This window comes from Hordeum vulgare, chromosome 7H (assembly GCF_904849725.1).
Source record: "Hordeum vulgare subsp. vulgare chromosome 7H, MorexV3_pseudomolecules_assembly, whole genome shotgun sequence".
Lineage (NCBI taxonomy): Eukaryota > Viridiplantae > Streptophyta > Magnoliopsida > Poales > Poaceae > Hordeum > Hordeum vulgare.
Genome location: NC_058524.1, coordinates 391,452,977 through 391,464,931, shown reverse-complemented (window position 1 = coordinate 391,464,931; position 11,955 = coordinate 391,452,977). Strand labels below are relative to the sequence as shown.

The 11,955-nt window shown below is 45.0% G+C and overlaps 1 protein-coding gene across 1 annotated transcript; it reads right to left on the bottom strand.

The window, feature by feature from the left end:
• Positions 1–9,032: 9,032 nt before the first annotated feature.
• On the bottom strand, positions 9,033–11,636 carry LOC123410912 (uncharacterized protein At1g01500-like). Its single transcript, XM_045103839.1, has 2 exons — positions 11,030–11,636; positions 9,033–9,575 (listed from the first exon to the last, which is right to left on the bottom strand). The coding sequence occupies exons 1-2, from the start codon at positions 11,525–11,527 to the stop codon at positions 9,351–9,353; spliced, it is 723 nt and encodes a 240-aa protein (XP_044959774.1). The 5' UTR covers positions 11,528–11,636; the 3' UTR covers positions 9,033–9,350.
• Positions 11,637–11,955: the final 319 nt, after the last annotated feature.

Below are 11,955 nucleotides of genomic sequence, written 5' to 3'. Positions count from 1 at the left end.
ATTGAAGTTTTCACGTCAAATTATAGACTATTGCTTTGAATCATTTACAAGTCCATATGTCCATGCTAAAAATAAATGAATATGATGAACATGGTAGGCAGCATTCCACACTTCTTATCATTTACCTAATCGAGGACGAGCAGGAATTAAGCTTGAGGATGTTGATGCGTCTCCAATGTATCTATAATTTTTTATTGTTCCATGTTGTTATATTATCATTATTGGATGTTTTATAATCATTTTATAGCAACTTTATATAATTTTTTGGGACTAAGCTATTGACATAGTGTCGAGTGCTAGTTGTTGTTTTTTGCTATTTTTTCCTTCGTGCAAAATCAATATTAGATGAAGTCCAAATGCCATGAAACTTTTTGGAGATTTTTGGACCACAAGGAAACTTAAGGGACAAGGATGCCAGCAAGGGGAGGGCCAGGCAGCCCACTACGCACTAAGGCGCGCCCTGGTGGGTAGTGAGGGCCTCGGGCACCTCCTCCACCACCTTTGAGCTCTATAAATACAACAATATTCCAGAAACCCTAGAAGAGAAGATGGAAAATCGTTTCAGCCGCTGCAAGTTCTAGAAGCCAAGAAATCCAATCTAGAGCCATCCGGAGAGGAACACAGTCACAAAGGGGTTGACCATCCTCACTGGTGCTCCTCCGATGATGCGTGAGTAGTTCATATCACACCTACGGGTCCATAGGCAGTAGATAGATGGCTTTCTCTCTCGTTTTGCTTCTCAATACAATGGTCCCTTGGAGATTTATTTGATGTAACTCTATCTTTTGCGGTGCATTTGTTGGGATCCGTCGAATTGTCATTTTATGATCAGATCTATGAAATTATATCCATTCTTGATTATTATAGCCTCGTATTTCTTATCCGATATTTGGGTTTTGTGTGGCCTACTTGATCTTTTTATCTTCCAATGGGAAGAGGTGCTTTGTGATGGGTTCGATCTTGCAGTGCTCAATCTCAATGACACAAAGAGACATGACATGCATGTATCGGTGCTATTGAGGATAAAACGATGGGGTCTATTCCTACATGAATAGATCTTGTCTACATCATGTCATTGTTCTTAAAGCATTACTCCGTTTCTTCATGAACTTAATACACTAGATGCATGCTGGATAGTGGTCGGTGTGTGGAGTAATAGAAGTAGATGCAGACAGAAGTCTTAGATATCATCATTGTGGACGTGATGCCTATATACATGATCATTGTCTTAGATATCATCATAATTATTCACTCTTCTATCAATTTCCCAACAGTAATTTGTCTACCCACCGTTTGCTATTTTCTCGAGAGAAGCCACTAGTGAAACCTACGGCCCCCGGGTCTATTTTACATCAGCTATTTGCAATCTCTATTTTGCTATTCGTGTTTCCATTTTCTTTTTTCTTTTATTTTTAGATCTATATGATCATAAACCAAAAACACCTTGCTACGTTTTATTTGCCATCACTTTATTTGCATCTATCAATCTATCCTTTTACCGTTCTATTTTACCCACGAGGGATTCACATCCCCTACACGTGTTGGGTTGCAAGGATTTGTTATTTGTGTGCAGTTACCGCTTACTTAGTCTTGTGGATCATCCTACTGGATTGATACCTTGGTTTCATAACTCAGGAAAATACTTGTCGTCATTGTGATACATCCCCTTTAAGCTTGGAGGGAAACCAACGCAATCAGTGATGAGTCACAAAGCAAGCGGAAGAAGTGGTGGAGTGGAAGCAAATGGGACCAAGAAGGCGGATTTAGTGGGCCTAGGGTGTCGGAGTCCAATGTGGTTGTTTCCCAGACTCCCGAAGCCCCCCCCCCCCACACACACACATACACTTTTTCTCCACTTTGTGGGTGAAAGTTCATCCGGACCGTTGAGCGAACCGATACAGGACCGCATTGGATGGCTTCTGCGGTCCGGACCATCATGGTCCGGATGTATGTGGGTAGTTTGAGGGTCGGCGTTGGAGATGCCCTAATGATAATTTCCTCTGGAGCTAGCTTTGTGTAGAGGTAGATCTCGTTACATCTGGACATCCAAAACTATTCAAACACAATGCTTCATGTTTGTGAGAGTGTACGTCGACTGTAAAAAACTAGTTGTCTCTAGCATCCGCCACCTCTCACCGCCGCCAAACCGCGTCGTCGGGATAAATCCAGTGTGGTGGCGACGGTGACCACAAGGTATGGTTTAGGGGCAGCTTGTTGAGGAGGTCCTAGAGGTTGAGAGTTTATGTGGTCGAAGAAGAAGACGTGGTCTCGAGTGATCTTCATGTATGGCCTTAGTCCTTTTTTCTCAAAGAAAGTGATCCAAACACATCTAGCCATGTCAAGCAAATTGTTTGAGTTTTTTCAGGTCCAGACCAGGCTAGTATCCGAGAACCCTCTGACCCGAAAAGTCAACCATCACACTCACTAGCACCATCCACCTCGTTCACGAATCACACTCACCGTGGAGTTGGGGCCTCATCCTATTTGTGAGTTGCGTTGAGTTTTTACCCGAAGAGGAAGACTGAAGCAAATAGTAGTTCATAAGTATTTCCCTCGGTGAGAACCAAGGTTATCGAACCAATAGGAGAACCATGCAAATTCCCATCTTCATTAACTACACACACAAAAGAAAACAGTTGCATCCAATGCAGGCAAGAGGGTTGTCAATCCCTTGAAGTCGTTACTTGCAAGGATTAATTCTGATAGTGAAGTTGTAATAAAAGAAAAGTAAAAGTAAAGTAAATAAATTGCAGCAAGGCGTTTAGATTTTTAGCAATATGATTAAGTAGATCCGGGGTCATAGTTTTCACTAGAGACTTCTCTCTCGAACACATAGCCTACAGTGGATGGACAAATCACTGTTGGGAAATTGACACAAAAGCGCGTAGTTATGATGTTATTCATAGCAATGATCATGTGTATAGGCATCATGTCAGTAACAAGTAGACCAACTCCTGTCTGCATCTACTACTATTACTCCAACAATTGACCGCTATCCAGCATGCATCTATGGTATTAAGTTCATAACAAATAGAGTAATGCTTTAGGCAAGATGGCAATGATGTATATAAAGTAAACCCAATCAATATGAATAAATCCTATTGTTGTATCCTTAATGACAACAATACAAATATGTGCCTCGTCTCCTTCTGTCACTGAGATATAGAGCACCGCAAGATTGAACCTAGTACAACGCACCACTCCCATTGGAGATAAATTAATCTAGTTGGCCAAACTAAATGGATAGATCGGAGAGAGGTATGAAGCTATAAAAAGCATGCATAATAAAGTTCAGATTTGGCTCAATTACCTTCAATGAATAATCTGATCATAACATCATAATTCATCGGATCCCAACAAACACACTGCAAAAGAATATTACATCATTTAGAACTCCAAGGAGATCGAGGAGAACATTGTATTGAAGATCAAAGAGAGAGAGAGAATAAGCCATCTAGCTAATAATTATGAACTCGTAGGTCTGTGGTCAACTACTCACACATCATCATGGCGTCAGCAAGGTTGGTATAGACGGCATCTGTGATCGATTCCCCTTCGGTAGATTACCGGTGGAGGTCTCGAGATGGGATCACGACAGAACAGAGGCTTGTGGTGGTGGAAAAAGTATTTCAGGTGTGTCTCTCTGTTGGTTTTGGGGTATTTGCAAATATATAGAAGTGGAATTAGGTCAGAGGGCACGCGAGGGAGTCACAAGCCTGCACGGTGCACCCTACCCCGTGGGCGCGCCATGCGGGATTGTTGCTCCTTCGTGGCTCTCCTGGCATCTCCCGAAGCTTCTAGCGTCTCTTTATGTCCAAAAATACCCCCATAAAGTTTGGTCATGTTTGGACTTCGTCTAGTATCGTTTCTCTAAAAAGGTCAAAAACACGCAAAAAACAAAAAATCACACTGAGTAAATAGGTTAGTCCCAAAAATGATATATAACATATAATTGCATATAAATCATCTAAGATTGATAATATAATAGAATGAAACAATCAAAATTACAGATAGTTGGAAATGTATCACCTCCCTATCTCGCGCTCAGGGCTGCATTGGCGTCAGAAATATTTAGAAGGATGAGATATAGCAAAATCATTTTAAGGGAAAAGTAATAGTACCTCTTTTATGATTTGTAAGGCTTGTGTGTATCTCTAGTGAGGGTGTCCCAGACTAGGGGGTACACGCCCAAGGTGTTTGGCTCATATGGGCCAAACAGGGACCTGCTAAGCCACCGCCTAAAGTATGGCCGAAGCGTCTGGACTTGTCCATGCGTAAGATGGAAGCTACCGAAGACTTGGCATGCACTCCAAGGATAGTTTTGTATTTGGTATATCGGCAACCGACCTAACATGTAGCCTAGGGACCCTAGATATCTCTATAAATCCAGGGGGTAGATCCATAGAGGACACAATTACACGCCTTAGGGTTTAGAACTCACATTACGATCTCGAGGTAGACCATCCTCTTGTACTCGATACCCCATTATCAATACAATCAAAACAGGACGTAGGATTTTACCTCTTCGAGAGGGCCCAAAGCTGGGTAAACATCATCTCCCCAAGTCTCATGTTACCATTGATCCTAGATCCACACCTCAGGACCCCCTACCCGAGATCAGTCAATGTTAGCACCAACATTGGTGGCACATACATGTGCCCCTATGTGGTCAACCTCGATCAATGGCTCGTCTCGAGATCAATAGTGACATCACCTATGGCAACATCTTCATCTCCGACCATCTTTTTGCGTTCGAAAGCATGGTTCTCCATGGTGACCCCACTAGACGCCTTGGCCGGGTCGGGAGCTTTGACCTTGACCAGGTGGTCATGTTCGGGGACCTGGAATACACCGCGAACGCAAGCGGCGACCTCGCCCTTTCTGGTTGGTTCCTGGATCGGCTAGAGAAATCATTCGGCACCGCGGCCTTGACCCCGGAACCGACCTCCAACCCTTGCCTTAGAGCAAGTCTAGTAGAGCCCTCAAACCCTCAAACCCCTAAAAATAACTATTCTTTTACAGTTTTCATCAAAAAAAAAGCCGTAGACTAGAACCCCTAAACCCTCAAACCCGTAAAAAAATTAGAGGTCCAACCCTCAAACATTTTCCCAACTTGTAGAAGTGAGGGTTGGGAGGAAAAACTCCCCCCAACCCGCACTCCTTTTCCACCCTCGCGCGGGAGGGAAGTTTCATCCCTGCGTCGCGCCGTCTCCCGATCCCGCCGTCGCCGCCGCCAGCCAGCCGCCCCTCCGCGCCCCGCCCGTCGCCCCTCCGCGCCCCGGACGCCAGCCGCCCGCCCGCCGCCCCTCCGCGCCCCGCCCCGGCCGCTCGGCCCGCCCGCGCCCCGCCTCGGCTGCCCGCCCACGTCCCCGCCCTGCTCGACACCGGCCCCCGACGCGTCCCCGCCCCGCTTGACGCCGGCCCCCGGCTCCCGAAGGTGAGATTTTTTTAATTTTTCAGTTTTTAATTTTTGCTTCATTGGCACTCACAATTGTTGCCACTCGATATGTAGATGGAGGTGAACAACGACGACATGGACTCGTTGTCCGATTCGTCGGATTGGTCATCATCCGACGATTCGGACATTGACGAGTTGTTGAAAAGACGACGACGTCGAGATGATGAGCCTCCTCGTCGACGTGCAAGCGTTTGAAGACCGCGTGAAGCTTATGGATCAGAGGAGAGGGTCAAAGATGGGGCGACTCACCATCTATCGGAACCGCGCTCTCGGACACGAGCATTTGATGCAAGACTACTTCGCGGAGGTACCTACATACCCTCCTCGTCTCTTCCGCAGAAGGTACCGAATGCGTCGTAGTTTGTTTGTGAAGATTGTCACCGATTGTGAGGCCGCCTCCTATTACTTTAAACGTCGTAGATCCGCCGCCGGTATCATGGGGTTTAGTGCATATCAAAATATATCGTCGGCAATGCGGGTACTCGCTTATGGCATACCCGCAGATTATACCGACGAGTATCTTCGCATTGGGCAAGATACAACCACGGAGTCCGTCCGTAGGTTTGCCAAGTTGGTCATCCGGTTGTATGGTGAGCAGTATCTTAGGGCACCAAACGAGGAAGATACAAAGAGATTAATGGAAATGAATGAAAAAAGGGGATGGCCGGGGATGCTTGGTAGTCTTGATTGCATGCATTGGAGGTGGAAAAATTTCCCAAAGGCATGGCACAGAATGTATTGCAGTAAAAGCCGTGATGCTACCATTGTGCTTGAGGCCGTAGCATCCGAGGACACATGGATTTGGCATGCATTCTTTGGGTTGCCGGAAACACTCAATGATATCAATGTCCTTAATAGATCTCCTTTGTTCAAAAGATTAATTTCCGGGGATGCTCCAGCTTGCAACTACAAAATCATGGACAATGAGTACTCAATGGGATACTATCTCACCGATGGAATCTATCCCAAATGGGCAACTCTTGTGAAGTCCATCAAGGAGAAAAATGGGGTGCCCTTAACAAGAAAAGAGGCTCATTTCACCAAGGCACAAGAGGCAGCCCGCAAGGATATTGAGAGAGCTTTCGGTGTTTTGCAAGCAAGGTTTGCCATAGTTCGAGGTCCAGCTCAGTTTTGGGACAAAAAACCTTGGTGAACATCATGAAATGTTGTGTGATTCTACACAACATGATCCTAGAGGATGAGAGAGGGTTAAACCTCTCTTGTTTCTATGACAATGTTGGTACCCGTATGCAACCGGAAAGAAACCCTTCTCGCATACACGCTTTTCTTCAAGCACATCGTGAGATTGAGGATGCAACCACTCATGGTCGGCTCCGGGATGATCTAGTAGAGCACCACTGGCAGTTGGATGGGCGGCGCATTGGCCCATGATGTATCTTTAGTTTACTTTTCTATGTCCTATTTGATTCAAACAATTATTGTAATTTGCTTAAACATTGTTGTAATAATTTGAATGATTATTATTTTATTCGGTGGTGTAATAATAACTAGAATGATTATTGTTTTATGTCAAATGTGATGGAATTTGTGATATGTCATATGATGAAATGTGATGAAATGTGTGATATATGAAATGAGAGTTTTAAAGGTTGGGGTTGAGGCAAGGACTAGAACCCTCAAATCCAACCCTTAAAGCAGTTTAAGGATTGGGTTTGAGGGTTCTAGTCTTTGCCCCTGTTTTTCAACCCTTAAAAGTGCCAAAAACTGGCACTTCTCAACCCTTAAAACTGCTTTAAGGGTTTGAGGGTTTGAGGGTTCTACTAGACGTGCTCTTAGCCCGGGCACCATGGAATATCCAGCCTTGAGCACGGATCCATCTCTCCCAACCTCGGATCATGACTTCATGTTCGGTCCCGCTCCCGCATCGTCTTTAAGCATAGAACGGGAGTCCAATTCCTCCTCAAGCGTAAACCCGATCATCGCTTCAGATCTCGAATACAGATCCGATCCCACTTCGGGTGTCACTTTAGTCTTCGGTCCGACTACCTTCAGGACGAGTCGGGCCCCAACGGAGACCGACTCTAACCTCAACACCACTCCCACATCTCCGAGAAACGTGCTCCAGATCAGTCCAACTTATAGCCAGACGATGGACTCCACCAAATTCTCGCTTTTTAACGAGATGTTCGACCTAATACAAAGCCTCGGATCTCGAACGGTAACATTCGGTCAATGATCAGATTGGATGTAAGATTGATACCCTGGAACGCCCTCAGCATCTAGAAATATATCACAAAATATATATCATTAGAAATTTCAAATCGTCTACTTTCTAATGGTATAATTTTTGGGCAGCACTACACTTCCTCTGATGGATAATCTGAAAAGATCCACCACCTCATCAATCGTTTGATCTAGTCCATCCAACGGCTTAGCCCCATGCTCATTATTGCAACAAAGTTAGTGTTGTAGAGCTGTTTGCAACAGAGGTCATGTTGCAGAAACATTCAACAAAGATTGTGTTGCAAATTTTTCTTACCATCTTCGTAGTTTTGCAACATAGATGATGTTACAGAAGGACTTTTGCAACACGTATAATGTTGCAAAAATCAGAGGTAAAACATCATGTAGAACAGGAGCTTGGGAGGAGCACGGGAGTCGACCGCTCTTAAAGGATCCAAATTCAAATCCTACAACATACGAGTTGTTGCAGTGAGCAGACTGCAACAATGACTTAGTTGCAAAATCGCAAGGGATAATGCTAGGTGAGCCCACCCAAGACACACAGACGGCGGACGCCCACGTGCAATCCGCTAGCTGAAGCCAAGTGTTTTTTTATAATTTTTAGACCACACAATTCATCTTATGTTGGTCAAATTATAGATCTAGAGATACACACAAGCCTTATAAACAAGAAAGAAGGTAATATCTCACTTTCATGTTAGGAAAAATAATATCCCACTTCATTCATCAAAAAGAAACATGCGGATCTATGGATACATGCAAGCTTTATAGACCAGAAAAAAGGTAGTATCTCACTTTCATGACAAGGGAAAATAATATCCCACTTCGTTCGCGGAAAAGGAGCATGCGGACATACGTACTCCTTGTTTCTTTCAGTTCTGACCCATCTTGATCGTTCTTTCTTCCGGGTTTCCCCAAGTTCCCAAAACACACACACTCGACATCTTTATCTTTTTTGACGAAGCGCAGCAGACTGATGCTTTTCATTCAGTAAGGGGATGAAACAAAGTACACCGTACTGAACAGAAGTTTAGAGAAGGAACGAAAGTACACCGTACTGAACAGAAGTTTAGAGAAGGAACAAAAAGGAGAGAAAGCTAACACTTACACAGAACAAGATGAAACTCTACAGCGCGCCAGTCCATTGAACTCATTTGATTCCAGCCGATCTCCAAGTGGCGAGCTCAGTCATGATGCAACCTGAAGGAAATTCAGAGCTCGGTTGATAAATATTCTGTTGCCCGCTTTTCTGTTCTGTTAGCAGGCAGAACGACCCATTATAGACAAACTGTCTGACGAAGAATCTTTACCTACCACGCCAACATGTGTTTTCTAAACACTCAAACATACCACCGACAACATTTGCTTATAGGGGAAGGCTCAAAGCTGTCGCATTTGTATACACATTATTGATGATTTATAGCACAATTCCGAAGCGTACAAAATATGTGCGGCTGCTCCATGCTGAGTCCATTTTTGCCACATCCACAAGTCCAGGGACACCTTCACAGATTACATACACAGAGATGAGAGCTACAGAAGTCAAAAAAAACCCAGACGAACGGCAACAACGGAACGAACAACAAATCCATCAACTATACATACGACGGTTGGTTCACTGCAGAACATCACCGGATGGGCCGTCTCTGCTGGCCATCCGAGCCCGTGTGCCTTTGTAGCGATAGTGTCAGAAGAACCGCCTCTTCAGGTTTCTGGCCGTTGCTTGGTAGGAGCTCATGAGGAGCCCAACACCTATACCAACTCCAACACAGACTCCCAGGCCAATCCCGACGCCAACTCTAACACCAGCGTTGAACCATGTGAGTTGCCCGTCGTCATCATCAGAGTACCAGCCTTCAGGGTATGCCCTGGTTCCCATGTTAATGTCACTGTCGTCTTCATCACACATAGCCTGCCAAAGACACACTAATTAACTAACAGAAATTTTAGCGGTTCAAAAAACAAGAAACTAGGATTCACCCGATGCTGTTCCAACTGAAGTGTGACAAAGCAAAGAACCCAAGATAATGTCAGTGACAGACACAGCATCAAATGTTGTAATACCCTGACTTACCAACAATTTCCCACTATCTCTGAACCTTGAACGCAACAAGATTATCTGCAACAGCTAGATCGAAACAAAAACTCATGGCACCTAATACCTGTGACAGATCTCTTTGCTCTAGCTACGCGAATCATCAAAGGAAACACTACAAAGAAGTTACCAAGAGACAACTGGAAAGTAGACCTAAACTAAGAGTGTAATTCTCCGTGATTTGAAGTTTCAAACCCTTATTAACATATGACATGAGTCTGGTAGCAGAGTGAATGTAGCCACCTTTGTTGCATTGCTAGGTAATACTCCCTCCGTCCCAAAATAACTGTCTCAACTTTGTACTAGCTCTAGTACAAAATTGTACTAAGCTTAAGACACTTATTTTGGGACGGAGGGAGTAGCATAATATAAGAATACATGTTTGATCCAATTTTGAGGAGGCGACACATGGCAAGCAGGCTGCTGAAGGATAATAGCAGCATCCCTACACCACCAATTTTTATCTTATTTGTTTACATAATAGTATGCCACTTGATATACTCTTTTTAAGATGAGATCTACACGTATGATCTAACGATGATCACATGGCAAAAAGATTAAGTAACGTTCAACTTCATAATATTCCAAGCTACACTAGCTAACACATAAATAAACAACAGACTATGTGACTAGGATTTCCATCGATATAGAATATATTTATCAAATGTACTGACAACACTAATACTTCAAAATATCAACACGACACTTCTAAATATGGTTTAAAACCTACAAGAGTACTTTGCAGCAATAGGAAAAAATAAATAAATTCAGGAGTCTAGTAAAAGACACTATTACCAGAGTACCAGTCATAATCAGTTTAATAACAAAAGGTTACAGGGAGGGTGTAACATCTAAAGCAGCTTTCCCATTTTCGGGCGTAGCGATAGCACAGTTAGTGACAAATGTTTGCTGAAAAGCAACGCAAATTTGCAACCACAAACACCCTGCACGAGCAAAGCAATTACAATAACTAGACACTATTGTGTGATAACAGTGAGACTGGGGCTCAGTCCCCAAATACAAGAACACTAGTACATGCATAGGAAGAAGTGGAAGAGAAATCCACACATAATCGGGCTCTCAGAGCATTTGCCTGTCACCTGGCACCAATCAATAGTTCAAACAAGTAGGCACACAACCACATTCTGCACCTATGCATATTATTACAATATTAGGATCCCATTTTGTTGCCACAATTGTTCATGCAAAGTTAGATCCCTTGTAATCAGTAAGATGGGTCAACTAATTATGTCGAATTCGGATTAACTCACCGTCAAAGGCGCTGATCGCCGGCGAACCAACCCACCAGCAGCCTCTTCTGGGGTGGCCATGCGCAGGGCTCGCGTGAGGACGGCGGGCTCGCCTGCGCAGTACCCGGCAACATAGACCTCAAAGGCCGAGGCTGAGGCCGCCGCTGCATCCGCGGGGACGCAGTCGATCGCCCAGGCAGGGGAATCGGCCTTGGCGTCAGGGCACTGTCGAAGGGTGCCTCGGAGGAGGGTGGCGTCGCGGTGGTCTGCAACCTCGAAGGAGACGGCGGGCGGGGGGAGGCGCGCTGCCGCAGTGGATACGTAGGTGGCCTCGCCGGAGGCTGGGTCGCGGCGGTCGAGGCGGAGAGGGATCGAGGAGGGGGAGGCCTCGCCACCGGCGTGGTGGATAGCCAGCGAGAGCCGTGGCGGGGCGGCAGCTCCGGAGCCGCGGGGCGAGAGGCGCACATAGAATAGGCGGACCTCGAGGCAGCCGCCGGCGTCCGACGACGGCTTGTCCATGCGCGCTGCGCGAGGTGGGAGGCGTGGAATTAGCTTAGGGTTCCGCCATTGGGAGGCTTAAAGGAGACGAGTATGGTTAATTGATTTTGACAGTACCAGCCTGTTTGGGACAGCTCTTTTTAAAAAAAATTCAGCTCCGCTTTAAAAAATATTCGCCCTTGTCTATACGGATCAGGGACTTAGCTAACGCGTGGAACACTCCGCATGGAGAGTACGTTCGCAAGATGAAACTTAAAAGAATTGACGGGCCCTGCACAAGCGGTGGAGCATGTGGTTTAATTCCATACAACGCACAAAACCTTACCCGCATTTGACATATGAACAACAAAACTTGTCCTTAACAGGATGATACTTACTTTTATACAGGTGTTGCATGGTTGTCGTCAGTTCATGTCGTGAGATGTTTGGTCAAGTCATATAACGAGCAA